General features: G+C 34.1%; 3 protein-coding genes across 6 annotated transcripts in view; 1 reads left to right on the top strand and 2 right to left on the bottom strand.

Annotated features, from left to right (window-relative positions):
- Positions 1-15,248, top strand: part of LOC149727116 (uncharacterized) — a 52,034-nt gene extending 36,786 nt beyond the window's left edge. For all 4 annotated transcript variants that reach the window (XM_089889777.1, XM_089889779.1, XM_089889778.1 and 1 more), the window contains 11 exons: positions 379-590; positions 894-992; positions 1,244-1,388; positions 1,759-1,890; positions 2,195-2,389; positions 10,543-10,688; positions 11,347-11,541; positions 12,515-12,658; positions 13,284-13,435; positions 13,838-13,998; positions 14,384-15,248. In XM_089889777.1, coding sequence (XP_089745903.1) covers positions 379-590; positions 894-992; positions 1,244-1,388; positions 1,759-1,890; positions 2,195-2,389; positions 10,543-10,688; positions 11,347-11,541; positions 12,515-12,658; positions 13,284-13,435; positions 13,838-13,998; positions 14,384-14,479 — 1,677 coding nt within the window. In that variant the 3' untranslated portion in view covers positions 14,480-15,248. The remainder of the gene's footprint in view (positions 1-378; positions 591-893; positions 993-1,243; positions 1,389-1,758; positions 1,891-2,194; positions 2,390-10,542; positions 10,689-11,346; positions 11,542-12,514; positions 12,659-13,283; positions 13,436-13,837; positions 13,999-14,383) is intronic.
- On the bottom strand, positions 2,530-10,271 carry LOC149727117 (uncharacterized). Its single transcript, XM_089889791.1, has 13 exons — positions 9,983-10,271; positions 9,794-9,909; positions 9,425-9,580; positions 8,140-8,526; positions 7,547-7,818; positions 6,616-6,783; positions 6,081-6,278; positions 5,615-5,782; positions 4,838-5,403; positions 4,312-4,543; positions 3,729-3,989; positions 3,280-3,419; positions 2,530-3,044 (listed from the first exon to the last, which is right to left on the bottom strand). The coding sequence occupies exons 3-13, from the start codon at positions 9,471-9,473 to the stop codon at positions 2,852-2,854; spliced, it is 2,634 nt and encodes an 877-aa protein (XP_089745917.1). The 5' UTR covers positions 9,474-9,580; positions 9,794-9,909; positions 9,983-10,271; the 3' UTR covers positions 2,530-2,851.
- Positions 15,249-15,424: 176 nt separating the features above from the next.
- LOC149727115 (protein CFAP276-like) lies at positions 15,425-17,501 on the bottom strand. The gene is made up of 4 exons (XM_089889811.1): positions 17,259-17,501; positions 16,753-16,985; positions 16,131-16,249; positions 15,425-15,715 (listed from the first exon to the last, which is right to left on the bottom strand). The coding sequence occupies exons 1-4, from the start codon at positions 17,340-17,342 to the stop codon at positions 15,645-15,647; spliced, it is 507 nt and encodes a 168-aa protein (XP_089745937.1). The 5' UTR covers positions 17,343-17,501; the 3' UTR covers positions 15,425-15,644.
- Positions 17,502-21,150: the final 3,649 nt, after the last annotated feature.

Below are 21,150 nucleotides of genomic sequence, written 5' to 3'. Positions count from 1 at the left end.
TTGATACTTTGTGATTTTGCCTTTTTTTAAAGTTATGTTATTTTGTTTATGAGGCAAGTATTAATCTGCCGCCATGGGTCAGTTATGGAAGGATACCGGGTTCAAAGCTCGATTCCGATACAAATGGTAATAGGCATATGTTTCATTGGACAATACACGTACATTGTTCCAACATAGTGGTCACTCAATGGGTTGTAGCACCCTGGGTGTCGGGTTAATGGGCCAACTCTGGCCTAAATTTCAGAACTCATGGCGTGCCACGCTGTAGGACCTCACCTATATAGAATAGAGTTGAGAAAAATTGCTAAAAGAGCTATATTTTACTTGTTTTAAGTAACCAAAAGTTTATTTTTTTCAATGATTTTGTTTTTACACCAGGTTATCAAACTGCTTGATGTCCTTGAATGTCACATGATTAGCGACGTAAGGCAGCGGATTGGTCGAGAACTTACTCTTGTTCTGGCTGAGCGATCTCGTGAAGAGACGGCTCTTCCTGCTGATCTCTGGCGCCAATCCAGTGGCGGTGGCGGAGCCGTACGAGAAAATTTTACCGTCAGTCGTCCACATATTGTGGAAGATTTTATTCAGAGGTAAAATTGATAAATGTTGTATAAGTGTGGTGGAATGTCTTTTTTTAATAAAAAAAGTGATAGAAAATTATGCCTTTTGTATTAATGGTATACATTAAAGCTTTTGTCCAATTTTCTGAAGTGTTTAGTAATTATAAAAAAAAAATAATAAGCATGCTGAAACATTAGGCTTAGTTAAAACTCAAAATTAGGATTCAACTTGAAGATGGGTTCTTTAGGGGTTGTGGTTATAGAAAATGTTTAAGAATTTGTGTGTTATATTCTATATACCGTTTTACCTATTAAAAAAGTTTCTTTATACAGGTTAATGTCAGAATACGAAAGTGAGAATGGAAATGTTATTTTCAAGAAAGACCATCTTAACCATGCGTTATCCAAACTTGCTTCTTCTGTTATGCAAAGGTAATATAATGTTTTAATATATCTTTATCATGACTTACAGTTTTTGGTGCTTTTGATTGGAATCAATGGGTATTAGGGGGCATGTGTCTTCGGGCAAAACAAAAAACTTCAACCCAGTGGTCACTAGTAGGTTGTAGCATACTGGGCGTCAGGGTAATGTGCCAATAACGTATCACGATGTTGGACGACATCGAATAAAAGACATTTTTTTGGAAGGTTTGCAAAATGTCTAAGCTTTTTTATATTACCAGGGAGCGAGAAAATTACGAGAGTTACTCAGCATATTATGAAAATTTGCTGCGTCATCACCACCACCTTCTGTATATGAAGGAACTTGAAATGAGAGCTTTTAAAACTAAGAATTCAACAACTTCTGATGGAGATTTGAATGCACAGGTAATTTTATCTACTCAAATGCTAGTAATCACTTGTTGGGGTAATGGGCCAATTTCTGGCCTAAATCCCAGGTTCTCGACAAGGGCCTCAACCGCATAGAATAAAATGGTAACCATCCTTAAAATATTGCATACTTGTTTTTACTGTTTTCTATACCTTATGCAAACAATTTGTTCTAAATACATAAAGTCCTATGGTAAGGTACACCATGGGACCTGGGGTGTACGCAAGAGTTGCCCCATTACCTCAACACTCTTAACTAACAAAACAGAATACTATAAAATTAATACCCAAAGGTCAACTCAAAGACCCATAAAAAATAAACTATATTAAAATTTTAAAATTTCTGACCAAAACTGGTTTTATCCAGTTCCAACTGGCTGATCACAGTCATGAGTTGATACTTGAGATCACAGCTCTGCGTGCAAAGATAACGGAGATGCGGGAACAGAGTATGACCATGGATCAAGATATAAGAGATGATGTTAGAAAAGATTATCAGGTAAAGTATTTGTGTAAACTAAAAATTTGGCGCATACGGGTCTGTTACAGTGCAGGGTTTAAATATGTAAAGGTAAGAAAAGGCTTAAGGTGTATGAACACCTGTGTTATAACTACTGTTTTTGCCCCTTCATGAGTAGATAAGTTCCATTCATTCAAGTCACGATCAAGTGCTACGAATTATGTAACAGACCAAATCCAAGTCCAGAATATTGTATAATATAATAAATATATATTTCGGGTGAATGCCATCGTTAGTCTCTTATTCAAACAGAATGTCTATTCATTCTTTCTTCTTATTTTAGGATCTTGTCCAGAACCTCTTTGAGGCTTGTTTACAGATGAAGTCCCGTCTTGCTCAGTGTCATCTCTCCATTCATGATGATGTGAGAGGATTGATCTCCGAGAGCAGAGAGGAGGCAATGAGATCACTTGGGAAGCTGAAGGACCAAGCTGCATCTTCTACTGCAGAGGAACGACTTAAAACCATCAGTGCAAAGGTTTGTGGAGGCTTCTTTTAAAATAACTTATTCGAAATATATTTTTCTATAATTTTTTTTTTTTCTATTAAATTGTATGTGCCTGTTTTCTATTCTCTGTCTGTGTTTTTATTATTATTTTTAACATAAAACCACTCCAGCAAACTAAATTTGAGTATAATTATTGGAACATAAAGCACTAATAGAAATAAAAGCAACAATATTAACTACAAAGCAGTATTAAAGTGCGAGCAGTAAAATAAGAGACATTACACAATCATTACATATTGGTCAAAAAATTGGTTATATTAGTATGTGCAAAATTTATAAAATCATCATTTGTTTAGAAAACTTATAAAATCAAAATTTTGTTTGTAAAATTCATAAATATCAATATTTTGTTTGGAAAAAAATAAAACTTGAATTCTTAAACAAAGCTTAAAACACTTTGTCAAAGATCTGATAGCAACACTGTTAAAAAATTCATTGATTTTCGGCAACACTGAACACTTTTACAACTTTGCTATCATCAACCACAGCTAAGCTACCATTAGCAAACACACAGACTGCATGCGGGAAGGTAATACCATCTTCCTTTGTTAATACATGGCTCAGAAACTGTCCTTCTTCGGAATACAAAGATACCCTGTTGTTGCATTCGTCTGCCACATATATCCTGCAAAAAAAAATTAAGTTATATATTCTAAAAATAAGAATTTTTAAAACGCCTCAGGAGCTAATTTATATGGTAAAAAAATTACATTTGTGGAACATGATAACTGGTAAGCGGGCACGGGGTGTATGAAACGGATCATAGCAGCTGTCGTTTCCAGCCACACGAGGATAAAACAAGTAACATTTATTTAAGGAACATTTCAACAGCTACATTTTCAAACATAAAAAAACTTTACCTGTTATGCTGGTCCACTGCTACAGAACTTGGATATCTAAACTGTTCATTGGAAACACCAAATGATCCAAACTTGCTGTAAAATGTCCCATCATGGTTGTATATGTTTACCTCATGCTTGTTGTAGTCTGGTACTATAATCTGGAATGGAAAAATTGAGATAACAAATTTTGTCATTGTTTTTTTTATGAAATGTGTTTTGGATCTCATGTAGATAGTGCTCAATCTGTCTATTTGAAAATACGGTGATTTAAAGTACAACTAGGGCTTGATTTTAACTGGAGGTCCTAAAAATGCAGCCCAGAGTACATTAATGTATGTATGTCTTTAGACCTAAAATTAACTGATGTTTTGCACTACTGGTGTGCTTTCATACAGTTAACTCTATTGTGGCAAATCTGTACGTTTTGCCACAAGCCGCCATGAATTTCAAGGGTTAACTTCACCTACCTGATCCATTGTATTGACTGCAATCCTTCCCAACCATTGTGTCTTTCCTGATGTAGGAGCGCTCACAACACCCAATATGCTCCTATTCCTCTTCTCATTGATAACAATACCCCCAGTTTCCAAATCAGACATGATCAAATTATCATTCGAATCAATTGCAATTCCACCCAATTTTCCAAAGTCTGGACTTGGCCCAACCTGTCTTACCCATTCTCCAGTGTTTGTCCATAAAGTGACACATTTTCCACTTGACACAGCAACCTACAAAACCATCAGAAAATTACAACAAAATAATCTTAATTTTTCATTCTACCACTTAAAGGTGAGTTCTGGTTTTATAACAGACAGAGTTGGTTGACCACCCCAACACCCTGGCCGTAAGACATATGTGGTTAATGGTATCGAGTATCGAACCCAGTATTTTTAGTTACTAGGACAATAGGCTAACCCTGGCCTAAATACTAGTGCCCATAACATACCACACTGCAGTATCTCACCCACTTAGAATAAAATTCTTTAGTTACAATTTGAGCACCTAACCACTGGATAAAACTATATAAACCCCAACATATATACAGCATACCTGTCTTCCTCTATATAAAGTTGTTAAGCTTTTTGGTTTCAAGGGGACATTATGCGCTGAAGTTATTTTTACCACTCCAGTCAGCTGCCCTGTACTGCCATCGTGTGCTTGAACCCTGTGGTTCTGGTTGTCCGTTAACCACAAGGTGTCCTCAGCGCTCACAGCAATTTCCGGCAAAACTTGAAATGGAGTAACACCGCTATCTAAGCCCGCTTCCACTGCTTTACCAACGCTGAAACGAAGATAAATTATTTAAATGTTTTTTATATGGAAAATCTCTATATGCCCTTATATACCATTATTTCGAACAGGCAACTTTTTAATGATTTTTTAAAAAAAATATTAATTTATTTTTTTAAATCAAACTAGTTAATTTAGGTTTGAACCCATATGTTTTAGAACCAATCTATTTTTTTAAGCTTGACCCAGTATTTTTGGGACCAAAGTTATTATTTTGAAGCTGACCCATTTTTTTTAGAAGTAAACCAGTTGTTTTATAACAGAAGTATTAATATTCATATCTTACCAGTACAATAGCTTGTTAGAACTTCTTTTCATTGATAAGCTGTTTTTCCTTCCATGATTCAATGCATTCCCTGCACTACGCCTCCTATTCATATCCTGCAAGGGATCAACTGCCTGGATGTTGGGGAACTGATCCTCCGTGTTTCCTCCATAACTTTTTCTCCTCGTTGCTCTTGTGCTCCGAGCTGGACTTGGAGGTTGCTCTTCCTCTTTTGGAAGGTCCTCCTCGGAGTATGAGTCACTGGAGAAAGAGTCATCCTCCTCACTTTCATCTGTATCCTCATATCCGTTTATTGCTCTTCGGCGAGCAAAAATCTCAGCTGTCTTTTGAGTTAGATCTTCATCTTCCGGATTAAGGAGCATAAACGGAGGCGGGGGAGGTGGGAGAGGGAGTGGAGGTAGCTCCTTATTGCTCCCTTCTTCACTCTTCGGAGGACTATTTTCCCCAGACTCTTCACTTTGAGTGTGATCTTCATATAATTCATCATTGTCGTCAAAAAATGGGATTGTGTCGTAAAGACTTTCCTCTTCAGCCTGGTTTGAGTCTTGTTGTTCCAATTGCTTGTACTTAATAAAAAAAACTCATGTTATATTTTAAGACTGGGTGTAATGTTATCTTGAAGGTTATCATACTACATATAAATATGAACTAAACATGCTTCAATTAAAAGGTTAATGTAAAATTAATGTGTAAACATTCTACCCATATTTTCAAAAAATACAAAAGAATTTGTAAAACATTCTCCCCATAATTTTCCTTTAAAGATGATCGTCTTACCTGTACATCTGGAGGAAAATCATAAATTGGCTCTTCTTCGCTCTCCTCCTTAACTGGCTCTTCCTTCTTTTGTTCTTCCATCACTTTAGATCTTCTGTTTCGATCCACCAGAAACCCCAAGTGTTTTGCCAACTTTGAGAAGTCAGAATCATTTGCATGGAATTTTATCTGCAAAGTAATATAAATAAATATATTAAACAACTTGTGGGTATTTGAATAATAGGCTGATGATGCTTTTATGGGTGAAATATCTATTTCTCTGGTTAAAAAAATACGGATTAGGTCACTTTCAATACAAACATAATATCCCACATAATGTTTTGCTGCGTTTTAGCACTTAATGCATTCTGTTACAAGTTAATGAGATATAACCAACAGTGTGAGTGCTAGATCAGGACTAGATTTACAACACAACACTTGTACCTTACATTAAAAGACTCATTCCTTTAAATTCTCTAAAACTTACCGAAGTTCTATATGGTGTATGTATAGCAGCTGGCAGATGGCCAGCTTTTGTCGATTTCATGGTTTTCCTGACCATTTGCTTGAAGTTCTGTAAATCTAACGGAGCACCTCCCCCCTGTAGTATCCTGCTACCCACTGAACAACACTGCGTCACCAACTTTAGACTCTGCATTTGTACTTTTATCATCTCTTTGGCTTCCTGAGGAATTTATACAACAATTACAATTGGTCACAAAATCATAGTAAAAATTGCTCAAAAATGGAATTGTATATAGTACTGTGGGGTAAGATAGATACTGTGAGCACATAATACCCCATAGTTCCTAATTGAGTTTTTAACAATTAACAACACTTGAGAGAGTCATTAGGATTCTGTGTATAATTCTGTAAATATTTTTTGTTTACTACTAAGTAAAACAATATAAAATAATGAAAAAATAGACTATCATAGACAAACCTACAATCAATTCTGCTGTATTAATGCAACAGAAAAATACTTTCACGATTCACTTATTTTTTTATGACATCATAATCACCTTTACTGGATCATAATCCTTTTCAAACATGTTGTCAAGATCTTGAATGAGTTTTACTTTGTTTGCGCGAATAGAAGCCACGTAACTCTCCACAGCTCTTTCAATTTCTTTACGGATTTTCATTTTTTCGCGGTTAATACTTCGTTCATATTCTTTTACATATTTTGTCTGAAATTTTATCAAAAAATTTGTTTCGAATTTTAATAAAATTATTTGTATAAAAAATTCACTAAAAAGTTTTATTTTTATATTTAGTCAGATAAATTTGTTTGACAATTTTATTAGGAAATATCCGAGAATTTGACATACTTGTCTAAGTCTACATAATCCGGCGATTAGACACGTGTCGCAAAAATTGCAAAGTATTGTTAGACTAAATTGCCAGTAGATTAGTCTCAAAAATAAATTATTTTTTAAATTTTTTAAAAGTAATTTTTTAAAACATTTTTTTTGTTAACACATTTATTTAGAGAAAGCTGTAACAGTTTAACTTTGTTCCAGTTTGCTCTGCAATATATAAACTTCAACCTACTTGTATAACGAGTCATATGTCACTTAGTTAGATAACTGTACAGTGTTATGCTTTGGGGCATGAGTTTGTTTTTATATCCACCACAATCAGCTTAAGATTATAAGGAGATTCTGACTCATACACCAATAGATAACTTGAATCAACGGTGGCTATACATATTCTTTACCAATTTGAAGTGCTTTGTAGAATACAAGTATTAAAAATGTATATATTAAAGTGGGGTATGGTCATCTCTATGTTTTTAGTTGTATCTTCACAACATAAAAAAAAATTAGGATAAAAAAAAATCATAGTAAAAAATTAATATGATAAAAAAGTTATAGCAATCTCAATAAAGAAAAACAATTGGAAACACTTTAAGCATTAAAAAAGTATAGGAAACACTGCAACATCACCTACCTGTTGATTACATTTCTCAATTTTCTTTTCTGCCGATTGCAGCGTTCTTTCTATCTCCTCTTTTTCTTTTGCGTAAGACACAATATTGATCGTCATGTCTTGGTCACCGTACATCGTGATCTTCCCGTTTCTTCCTCTTCTTCCCCCGCCTCCGGACCCCCCAGATCGACTCACCAACTTCTGCATTGCCCCGTTATCTTTTAGACCCTCAAGTGACTTCCCGTACCAAGTAGTGAGAAGTTTACAGACTTTGCATCTGATCATTGATTCTCCTGTTACAAAAATGTAAATATATATTATTCTGAATGAACGGCAGTCATTATAACACCGGTGTTCTGTTACATACACCTTGTGCCAGCTGACAAGCTACCACGTATGTAACTTTGTTAGTAATTGCTTTTATATATGTATATATATATATATATATAATATTGTACAGCTGACAATTTGGACAACCCATTAGTGACCACTAGGTTGGAGCAATTTGCCGTTAAGTGTCTTGCCCAAGGTCACATATACCTACAATGGTAACATAGGCAAATCTATAGTTCATATATAATAAATTCTATGAACCCTTTTCTATCTTCACATACCTGTCTCTCTATTCCTTGTCCTCAAATGCATCGCACATTGCTGGCATATTGTATGCGAGCATTTTAGTTGTTTTGGTTTGCTACAAACTTCTTTACACACATGGCAACACATAAAGGTCCTAACCATATCTTGTACATCATTGCCCTTTAAAGGCACAGTGAAGTTCCTTTTCGTGCTCATATCTTCGGGGTAAATGAATTCGAACCCAGGATCCTGTAGCACTACACTGGCAGGGGTTGGGGAACAAAATCCGTTGCAGTTTTCAAAATTTTGCTCGTAAACACTCCCTATACAACTAGTTGTTCTCCTTATGGGAAAATTTGGCGGGAAATTTGAAAATTCTTGTCTGGGTTGTCCAATCACACTCACAGCGTAATCATGTTGCTCTAAAAGTAAAATTAATAATATTAATTTTTATCTGTTTTTATAAATAGCGAAGATTCAAAAAAATATAGATAAAAATATAGATTTCTACACCTTTTGACAATACTGACTAAAATAAATATTTTCTGCTAAATAATTATTAAACCTAATAAACTGGATAAAATTAATTAAGAAATTATTTTATAAATTATTTATTTTTCCTTATAAATCCAACCCAGAGACTGTAAATATAAATTTTTAACTAATATTATACAACTTTAATTTATTGCATCAAAATAAGCAGACCCTAAAACAGTATACACTATATGCTGTACCAACTAAACTAACATATGCATAAAGTCAGTTAATTCTAAATGACCTGCTCTATGTCAACCTAGTTTTGTCACGTTGCTAAACTGACCTATTACCATAAATAAATAAATAAACAATGACATTCCCCGGCCAGCCAGCTCATGCACATAGCTCATACTGCATGGTATGTTAAAATAAAATGTCACTTTTTTCACTGCTGTTATGTAACATATTTTTTCACATGTTTGTCTCATGGATTAACAGTGATTACATAATGCTACCTATTAATTATAAAGCTCATTATGACCAAAGTTTGTTTCAATGAATTGTAATGTTATTCTGTGTTGTTCCTGCCCTAAGGGGTTTATTTAAAAATGTTGTTACTTTAGAATCACAATTTATAATGACATAATTTCCTAAATACCTCATCTAAGTATAATTGCATAATTTTACTCCTATTAATTTTATGACGTCTTTTTCTTAATAGCTCCACTTAGGCCCCCCTAATCACTTGTAAACGTAAACTTTCCTTTTATACCTAAACGATCTTTGATATCTAAAAACACACGTCGTTAGACTAATTATCGTTGTGTAATATGTAAGGTATACCTCTCGTGTGGTATCCGTTAAAGTGGAAGCCTCTGGCGTTTTGGAACATCTTGAATTTCAAGTTTTAGCCCACAGCCACGCCGATAGTGGCGTGCGTCACGTTGTATATTTACCAAACCAAAGGCACTTGCGGTAACTTGACGACAGCTCAGTAATCTGTAATGGAATCTCTAAGTTACTTTACCTTGACCTTTAAAGTGAAATATATAAAAAAAATACTAATAAAACCTAAAAATAAATTATAAAACCTAAAAAAAAGTTATAAAAACCTAAAAAAAATTTATAAAATTAAAAAAAATTAATTCTAAACTATTTTCTTAACAAAATTACAATAATTTTCTGATATACATAACCAGCTCAGTAAATTACCTCAATGGATTTCTGCTTTTTCAAAAATTCTATTTTTTTTTTTTTTGAAAATGTGTCTATACCTAATACCTAACCCTCCAGCTTTGCCAAGCTAAATGTTTCAAGTTTAACAGCTTCTGTTAGAGAAAAAGGGGTTGTAATTATAATTATCACCACTAATGTGTAGCAGAAAAGATAATTTTACTTCACCTGTCAATCAAATTTACCCCCAGGGCACAATTATTTGAATACAGGTTCAAATTTATTTTCTTTTTTGAATGTTTTCAGTCTTCTAAAAAAGCTGTTAAATTTGAGCAACACTTAACTGCAAATTTAACACATACATGTCTTTACAGTTTACTGTTTAGAAGTTATTGTGTTTTAAAAGCTTGGGTAAATAATCTTATGTAATCCTACTTCAGTTGTTTACATGGTACAAGGCCCTATACACAATAGTTATATTACTACATTGCTTTTTGCCATTGTGTTTTTAAATAATCAGTTCTGTTTTCTCACTTTACCGATTTATTTCTTAAATTTTGATTTGACCACAAAAACATGGTAAAATGAAATATTTTACAAATTAGAAGTTCTCTGCCCTTTATTATTCTATGTAATACTTTATAAAGTTTTTTTAGCACTTTGCAATTTTTTATAATTATTTCGTAATTTTTTCATCATATTTTATATTTTCGCTATGATTTATTACAGTAGTCTTAGTTATTTTAGCTATTTTTGTTCCTTTTTCTAGTGTTTGCCCTTTTTTATAGGAACATCAAATAAAAGAGATGCGCCACGAGAAATATGAGCTTAACATGCTCCTCAGTAAACTTAACACTCTTCATCACTGGAAGCGTTCAACCACTGGGGGGAGATATAAGGTCACCGTCGAGAAATTAACGCACGAAGTGACAAAGTAAGAAAAAGAGTAAAAAGTAGTATAAAATGTAAAAAAGTGTAAGAAGTATCATTATTAATAGGGTAGTGGATAAATTCTATCCATAAAATTGCATGAATTGGCTAAAAACAATATTTATTGATAATATGAATTGAAATTAGAATATGTATAATTAAAACTCTTTATGTTCAGTTTATGAGCCAACTCTTAATTGAAATTAATCACACTTTCTAACTGCCAACATAGCTTTATACAGTACTAGGAAATAAGTAGTTAACATAATAGAACACTGCAAACAAGTCAATAAACTTTATCTTTATTTTATTAAAGCACTAAGGATTGTAGTTAGAGAATTTTATGTTTATCAATAAATGTCATATATAATTAAAAAGGGTTATTTTTCAGTCACTTTATATTGCGACTATTTAATTTCGTATTAGATTTTAAATGATAAAAAATAATAGACTGAAAAATAAAAATGTTGTATAAGTTTGACAAATACAAATTAAAAAATATAGCAGTTTTCTTAATTTTTGTCTTTAAACCAACATTGTTTTTATTTACAGAACGACAGCGTGTTATATTATTGAAAACCAAAATACCTTTACATGCAGCATGTTTTTATTTTTATGTCTAAGTAATTTATTTTTATAATATTTTTTGATTTCTTTTACAGAACTCGACAAGATTGTCTTGGGAAACAACTCGTTGGTAAAGAGGAAGCAGATTTGCTTCGAGAGGAGCTACATTCTGCTCGCCAATCTCTGCAAGCATCAGAAGTTCGACTTAAAAAAGCATACGAGCAAATGGAGCGAGAGAAAAAAGTTCTGAAAGAAAAAGCGTACAAAGACGCACAAGAAGAAAGAAGCAGGCAAGTTAATAAGTTTTAGTTTATTCTATGTGGGTGAAGTCCCGCAGAGGGCAAGCCATGGGTCCTAGGATTTATGACAGGATTGGCCCATTACCCCAACACCCTTGGTGCTACCGCATGGACCTCAATAGACATTGTGGTCCAATCCGAGGTCCTAATATTGTACTTTGCTGTAGGACCTCACACATATAGAAAACAAGGGGAAATTGAAGTATTTTTAATTTTTAAACTTTTTATCCCTTTCATGCCACAAAAATCTACAGAAAAACAAATCTTAATTTACTTCTATTTCTAACACAATGTACTTTATTTCCAGCTAAGTAAATTTCATTATGTCAAATACTTCTGACTAATTTTCCACTAAAGCAACTTCAGTTTTACTAAAATCAAACACAACAATTGCCTTTAAATTCCTATTCACTTTAAAAATAATTGCTAATAAAATAAACTGTCCTAACTACACTACATGCCACCACCATTTCCTCACAAATACTAAACAGAATAAACAGTAGTTAGCCAGTCTCTAACTACAATAAACAAATCCACCCAAAATGCATTCTTCAAACCAAAACAATCTTATCTTCACCTTTACTGGTGGTCACATTTACAATGACAGATGGCACAAGTCTTCAATCATTGTGAACATTTTGTATTGTTGAGTCCACAGGTTTAATGGTTATTGTTATACAGCCATAATACATAACAATAGTGTAAACTAGTAAATCCAGGTGCTTACTTATATGACTAGAAACACACTTGTGGCTTGAAATAACCAACAATATAATCTTTTTGGATTGAAAATAAAATGCATTTAAACTAAAGAATGAATATTTCAATTGTATAATATATTATTCTGTCAGCAAATTTATGCTGAAAGAGCTAAAATACAAGTATAATATGCCTGGCGGCAACAGTACATATTATAGTATACTGTATACATATATCGCCTATTTAACCATCTCCTATTATACAGGCAACAATTGGAGCACGCCAGGCAAAGAAATCTTGACCGTTTGGTCATAGAACTCGAGGAAAAAGACAAACGTTTCAAAGCTTTAGCAACCGAGGTGGAAAGAAATACCCGATATGACCAGAGCAATCAAATTAAAGTTCAAAAGTAAAAATTTGTGCAGTTTTTGGCCCTAAAACTGTAATCTGTGCACACCGTGTTACAGTGACCATTATAGCTTCCAATCTTTACTAATTGCTTCATTATTTCTGATGGCAGCATTTAATAGGCAGGTCTGGACATGCCACTGAGGCAATTGCAGGAAATTTTCTTTGTCACTTTAGCTGACAAATTTTAGGAAGTAATTATAGTATTATGCCATATTACAATGAAATATTTTTCTATATTGCTCCCAACAATATAAACTCTGTTTGTTTTAATTGAGTGATTTTAATATAGTACACATTTTCCTTGTTAAACAGTATGTTGTATTGTAAAACTTTTTTTATCCAACATACAATGGTCTAATTCGGAAAAACTTGAATTTTTTATTTAGGTAAAATTACAAAAATATCTAAAGGAGTCTAATGTGAAAATGAAAACAGCTTCTAACAATTCCTCTGCATATAAAATCCTTTCCCATACACCTACATATACATGTATATGTAAATATAAACTCATATACCTCAACCATGTATTCTGTCACCTCTGCTACCAGTCATAATGTAAATATTTTTTTAGCAGCTCTTATGGTATAAAAACATGTTCCGTAACTTTAAACTTTTTCCACCAGGAGTTTAAAAGAGATGAGTGCCCAGTTATCTATTGAAAGGAATCTAAAATTAAACGCATTCGACCAAGTTGACAATCTCCAAGCACAGATCATGGACACTGAGAGAGATATGACTGTTCATACACCAAGCAGACCTACTAGTGCTACACTAAGTGAGATTTTTTTCTGTTTTGGATTTTTCAAGTTGAAAATGTGTTGTGAGCTTAATAACGTTTGGGAAGCACTGTTCGAAAAGCTTAATTAAGTTTGGGAAGCACTGTTCGAACAGCTTATTTAAGTTTGGAAAGCACTTTCTCGGTAAAGTTTGGGAAACAGTTTTGAAACTGTACCATAAAAATTTAGAAACACTGGCCTACATCCTATTAACGTTTGGGAGACACTGTTTTAAAACTGACATATTAACCAAGTAATATTGTTTAACTGAAGGAGTTATTATATTGTTTGTAGGGTGTAACAGTCAACCCTTTTCCCCCAAAAAAGTAATTTATTTCTGTTTTATCCGAGAGCGTTTCCTATCTTTGAAACCGTGATCTAAAAAAACAAATTTCATTCAGGCATGCCACGAACAGCATCGGCAATGCAGAGTCGTCCGCAGTCATCTTATCATTCAGCAAGAACCACAACACCAAGGTTTAAAGTTCGTCCTATGACTTCTGTACAGTCTGCATATGATATAAGAAGAGAAACACCATTACCGAGGAAAAGACCACAAACGGTAAGTTTTGTTGATGTAACTTATTTATTATTGTGTGGTAGGGGAAGCCAAGGTATAATATAGGTGTTACGTTTTATACATATATTGTCTGGGTTTAAGTTACCATATATGTGTCTGTAACTTATGTACTGTTGTGGGACAGGGAATGTCAAGGTATAACATGGGTGTTATGTTTCATACACATTGTGTTTGCTTTTGAGTTACAATGTATATTACTGTGTGACTGTTTTATTTTTTTCTGTGTAACCAATATTTTGTATAAGTAATATAACCCATAAATAGCGGTGACTTTGCCCTCATTTTAAATCATAAATCAAAACAGAAAATACCAAAATTTGTACATAAACAAACAACAAATTGTCAAAAGCTACCATGTTTATTCCAGGCTGCTGGTAGGTTAAAGAATAGAATAGCAGCTGCAATTTTAACAGAGATGTATCCAAGCACTGATGAACATGAGACCGTCATTCAACTAGATTGACCTAACACATATATGTGGCTTAACTAGCTTGCTGTAGAAAATTCCCAGAAAAAAATATAAGTTTTTCTTAAACAGCATTAAAAAGTGTTACAATAGCAGACATACTCCAAAAAAACGTACTTGTTTTAGGAATTTGAATTCATTATTAAAATACATGTGTTTTATATATATTAGGAAAGGTTTCATTTTTATACACTATGAACTTACAAAAAAAACTGCTTTTTGTATCTTAACACCTCTACCTTAAAAAGCAAGCTGTCTTTTTTCTAGAAAAAGTTTTTTAAACTTCACTGTGTTTTGTAAACAACAACTGTGATCACATATTTTTTAAAATTTCATTTGCACGAACAAATTTTTCAATGCTACCTAATACTAATACAAGTCTGGTATGAATTAATGTGAACATGAAATTTGTTTAAACTTAATTTTACTCGTATATTTTTACCCCATTTGCTTTATATATTATTGCTTAAAAGTAGTTGAACATATTTACAGCTTTTTGGGTTTCATTTCTACACTGCCGAAGCCTAATTTGCATAAATGTCGATTCACAAACTTAAAAACTAAAATTTACTAATAGTACTTTATAGATTTACCTACCAATCCATGTACCTTTCTTGTAATTTTTACCTTAACATTTTCAAAGTGTAGTTCCAATTTTATATTTCTCTGTATTTCTCTTCACTGTAGCATTAACTAGTAAAATGTGCCAAATGGTCAAGAAATAAACCAAATTAGACAAAGGCTCTAAACAGCTTACACTAAGAAACAGTGGCATACATCAATTGCTCACTGTCAGGCTCTAAAAACTCTTAAAGTGTCAGAAGATGGAAAAATACACTTTTTACAGGTAAGTAAAAGGCCACACTATTGTAACAAATTGGAAATATCAGTATTAAATGGACATTTCTGTTTGAAATATACACTATAAATACCTTGTTCAAATTCAGTCATTTTTTAATCTATTCCTATTAGAAACAGGTACACCACATAAGAGTTAAACATGTAAAACAACTTACGCACATATACTTTCACACGTATTTAAATACACACATATTGAGCAACACTTTATAAATTTCCACAAGAGTTTAAGTGCAGGTTACAAAAACAGTTTGAGATTTCATTCCAACAATATATATGATTAAACAGAGATTGAGTTATTTTGTTAGATAGAGTAGAAGCCGCCATCATGGCGTCTTGAGTATCCTCTGTTTGTTGCTGCACTGTGGTGGCTCTCTGAGAAAAATGAATGAGTGTAACTTATTTATCTTTGCATAGTGGGCCAATAACAGTTGTTATAACACGGGTGTTTTGTTTTACAAACTTCGTGCCACCTTACAAGTTGGCACATATGTTTGTAACTTTGTAGGTAATTATTTTATTGGCAATTTCTTTTCTTTTTTTTTTTGTAATGTGTGGCTGGCAAGTTTAGGTAAAATAGGGCTAAATTAGAGTTTTTTAGGGCTACAAGCCTACAACCATTTCAATTAAAATATATTATTTATAGTTTTTTCATAAATTTTTAAGGCATATCTATTAGTGTTTGAGATATGTAATATTGCTAATGTAAACAGTCAGAAAATACTTTTTATTTTATAAGGTTTTTATATTATATTTTTATTACTCTCCATTTAGTCATAAAAAATCTTACGTATAGCACCCTCTACACAATGAGGGCTTTCATTTTTCTGTGCTGCAGCAATTTTCAGTGGTGGATACATAGGATCATATGCAGGAGGCTCTTCCTTCTTTCTGTTCTTCAATATTCTCCTGTAAGTACAGAGTTGCAAATTTTAGTTTATATGTTGTTTTGGAGTTATATGTTGAGTTCAACAGCCACGCTTTAATTAGCACACATTTGGCTGCATAATTAATTTTAAATTATCTCTTCGAAAACGATAGCGAAGATCATATTATTTAAAGAACGCAAAAAGAGATTTAACAGCAATACAACAGTTTTTAAAAACACGCTCAGGATAAAAATCCTGGCTGTTGCACCCAATTATCTATAGCATGTTTTAACAACTGTTGTTTTGCTGTTAATTTAAAAGTGTTCAGTATTGCCTGCTAACAACAGTTGTAAAGAGAGAAAATGCTTGTTTGTATCCAAGTTCTAAGTTTACGTTTGTGAAAAATCAATATGTAGGTATTTATGTGTTTAAATGTTATTCTGTTTAACATTATATAAGATAGCCTAGGTGCCAAATCTAGGTTGGCATTGGGTACGAGTAGCTGTGCGAGAGTAAAACAAGTTACATTCATACTATATTTACCCATGGGCCTCAGTAACTGTCTCCTTTTGTACAAGTGTCTTATTATTTCCACTAAGAAACTGGTTGTGGTGATCGTATTTTGACTTGATCACAAAATCCAAGCTATCCTGTGGGGCTTGGGGGTCAAAATGATAAATTTCACGCCTTGCGCTCGCCAGTGTGGGTGTGCGATTCAAACGATTCCAAGGATCTCGTTGTTGGGAATTTTCTGTATTGTCAGCAAATGGACTTTTCTGTATAAATATTTAAATGAATAGAAGACAGTTGTTTATTATTACCCCACCTTCTGGTGGGGTAAGGATAGTCGTTATAACACATGTGTTCTGTTTTATAAACCTTGGGCCCACTTACGAGTTACCACATCTGTAACTTTGTAGATGATATTGGATTTTTTCATTTTTTATTATATGGCTGACAATTTAGACAATTCATTAAGCACCACTGGAACACTGGGTTAGAGCAAATCCCAATAAGTAAAGTTACAACATGCCTTAATCTGTACTTACCTGAGTTGACCGCGAGCCAACAAAGTCGTCATCGTTTTGCAACTGTGGAAATGGAAACGGGTTTCTTTCCAGTGGCATTTTCATCGAACTTTTTCGGGACAGTGCTAATCTAACGATGACCTATAAAGTATGCTAAAAAAGACAACATAGATAATATATACCGTACAGTCGAAGTAATATGGTAAAGCTTGTAGTGGAATATACAATAGTAATTGCAAAAATACTCTATCAGAGTAATTGCAAAAATACTCTATTCGTTTTTTTTGCGCACAGAAAACAGCTGGATATGTTGCTATTAACAACACGCCACAGCGTCACTAGTGGTTGATATATTTTACAAATCGGGGTATTTGTTTCTTTTGTAACTCAAATACCACCTAAAAAGTGTGTTAATATGCAATAGTTTGGTAGAACAAGTACGGTGGTATGCTAAAATGCGTTGCAATACGCCATTGATTGCCCGATACTAACAAGCGTTTAAAAGTGTACCGTGAAATAACCCACTGGACCAACGCGTATGTTATATGTAATATAGCCTATACATAAGCGTTGCACAGGGCTACCATTCCTTATGTGCAGATCATACATCATGTCGCTTGAATTTGTTATGCTCGAGCAGCTACTCTGAATTTTGCGCGACCGATTTGAAGATGGATGCTCAGATCGTAAAATCTGCCGGGCTCCTTATTTGGGTTGTCGGCGCGGTGTAAGGTGAAAATCGCGGCGTTTGTTTTGACGGGAAGAGCTTTCGGCGGGTTTAGATTCAAGCCCTGGTGGTAATTGAGGGTTGTTGTGTGCATTGAGTGGCCTTGCGTATTATTTGAGGCAGAAACAAATAAGTTTTGGGTTAGGGTCCTATTTCGTTTTGTTGACAGCCTGATTGGGTGCAATTGTTACAGTTTTGCTGGAATTTCGTTTATTTCTTTGGCCGCGTTAGTATTTGTAATACTGTGAATGTATTAATTCATGGAAGTCTTAAAATGCAATACTGAGCTTCTTTCCCGTCTTGAATGGTGAATTAATATTTGCGTTGTCAACTCAATGCTTGGATCTATTCTTCCTTGTAAGCGCATATAGACTTAGGCGGGGTTTTATTCTTTATTCTAGCATAAACTTCAGGGATGAGACATCATATGCAATATTAAGTTCAGTTCAGTGCAGGTTTTAACACGTTATTGCAGCTTATAGCATTAAATCGGATAAAAGTCTTCATTAGTTATAGGATGAGTTCTTTATATTGTAGTAGTGTAGCGGATTATATGACCGTCTCTTTGGCTTTTTCTTTGTTGAAAACTTTCAGTGTGAACGCATTTGATCTTTAATTAAGCTCTCAGGTTTACATTTATTCTATCTCATGAAGTCCTATAGTCGTATATACAATGGAATGCTATGGGAAAAGTGTCTTGAATTTCAACTGCGTTTTGAAATTGGTTTTAAGGAGAAAAGACTTTGGATATAAAGTGCTTAAACCGCAGAACCAAACTAATAATCTCCAGGGGCGAGTGCATACTTTTACCAGCAGCAGCAGCAGCAGCCTATAATCATATTAATGTTTATGCAGAAACGGTGTTTCAATGTTTTGTGTTAGTTTAATATAGCTATAGACAATTAACGATAGATAAACGTACATATACCTTATATTACTGTGATGTATAAGCACCCAAACCTCATTCCCCATCGTGTTTTAAACAACTTTTGTTTTTATAGTCTCTGGATGTTCTTTGTTTACTAACAAATGGGACGAGAAAATAGAATGAAAAGGTGTCCCATCTTTCCCCACCCTACTATACCCCGTCTAGGCGAAACTTGGTTTATAATCGATCGTATTAAGCAACTTTTTTCCACTAATTAGCAGCCGTGTGGTTTTAACTTAAGATAGCTTGCAACTCCCGCACTTCAGTTAGCAGTATAGCAGTTTGAAACAAAAACAAATTTCGATTCCAATCAATCGGTATAGACACTATAGACTATAGAGTAGAGTGTGTGACATTTCGCATGTAAAATTGAAGTAATATTTTTAAACCAATTTAATACCAAAACCCCGGTTAACTGACAGAGCTAATTTACAATCAGAATAAATCAGATATTCTCGCTGACAGCAGATCAACGTCTGAGGTCGGCGCTCGTTACGTTAGGCTTGTTAAAAGCAACATCGTCATGCGTTAAGAATAGCCCTGACCGAGAGCATGGGGAAAAGGATTTAGAACTCACTCGAAGCGAGTAGGTTATAAAAATGCGCGCCACTTCATGAGTAATATAGACAGACTGGTATACGTATTGAGTGCACATGTTTAAAAGAATAGAAAAAGTGTAATATATAAAACAGTGCATAGCCATTAGTTATAAGCCTAATATTAAAAATTATGTACCACTTATTAGAAGGGGAAAAACGCTTATTGGCGATTTTAATTATCAAAGTAATCAGGAACTGTATGATAGTTGAGCATGTAAGGCGTGTAAAATTTAAAACTTCTACTTTTGTATTTAGGTTAAATAAAGTATATATATATATAAGTTGAATGGAAAAAAAGAGCTGTCAACGTTTTCGGGCTTTGTTTTATCGGTTATCTTGCTTGTAAACAGGATTGAGCAGTTGTAGTTGTCGTTCGTTCGCATCAATTTAACGCTTGCTTGGAGCTGCAAAAGTGCCCGGCGCGAGTGAAACGTTAGAGCAGCTGTTTCAGCCGCCCCTCCAATTCATTTCGCCTCGCTGGTGGGAACAGCCGGCCGCGCAACCTTTTACGCGTATCCAAGTGCCGGTTTATTGTCAAGCAGGCCAGCGTCTTATCGCCAGAACGATAGAGCAATGATGAGAGTATGCCGCAGTCCCATAGGAGAGGTCTATGATTCTGTGCCCCTCTAGGTCCGTACCAAGATAGCGCCAGTCTGGTTTAGGCATGCGGAGTCTTACTGGCAGGGGTAATGTTAATGCGTTAATGAGCAAGAATGAACTGATTTGAATTGTTTGTTGCATATAAGCAGCTTAGACAGATAGAGATATCAGTTTATGTAGAATATGTCATAGTTTATTAGTTCTTTAAGAAAAGGTTGTGAATATTTAGGCCAAATTCGCTTAAACTAAGATTCTGTAATTAACAATTCATATAGGTTAGGCAGTTTATATGGGTTTGTATAGGTTAATATGGGTTTACCTGATCAGTTGCTTTTAATATACGTAACCCATGATGTAAGCTGCAGTCGAATTACCCGCAGTTAAAAATACCGCCGCGTGCAAGCGATCGAACGTAGCACCAATTTTGGCGATGAAAGTTGCACCTCTGGCAAGACGGATCGAAGTCGATTGTAAATAACACGATCGTCTTTATTTATTTCCAGCGCACTGGAACGCCAATTGATCACACTTATTCAGCAGGTAAGAGTAAACGAGGCGGATTTTGACAAACGGCTATACGTTGCGCGGCTATTTTACGTAAAATACGTCATTGAGCTAAAAAATACGGTGAACGTAATCACATAGCGCAAAATTTACGTATGTTTATATTTTTTAAATTAGTATTAGGCAGTTATATTTAATATAACTTGTACTGTAAAGGTGTTTTTGTCGGAATATAGACAGTTATCGCGGTAGTTTAAATGTTTGCCCTTGACCCGGATTTCCAATTGACATGGTGTTTCCATACATGTGCCATTGAAAAGATTCCTTCGACGTTTTTAGGAACTACGTAACATCTCGTCCGGTACGTAGTGTCGCTCCGGCAATGCGCTGTCTTTTAAGGCAATGAACTATGGAGTATTCATTTCCGAATGGCATTATGCGACTTTTTCTATGCGAAGTGACGACGCTGTTTCCTGACAAATGTACAAACATGTTTTATTTCTTAATGTTTCATTCGATTTTAAACTAGTGTGTGTAGGTATAGTAGTGTAGGTA

Source organism: Ciona robusta, chromosome 12 (assembly GCF_009617815.1).
Source record: "Ciona robusta chromosome 12, ASM961781v2".
Classification (NCBI taxonomy): Eukaryota; Metazoa; Chordata; class Ascidiacea; order Phlebobranchia; family Cionidae; genus Ciona; species Ciona robusta.
Note: the sequence above shows the minus strand (reverse complement) of the source record. Positions and strands in the feature narration are given on the sequence as shown.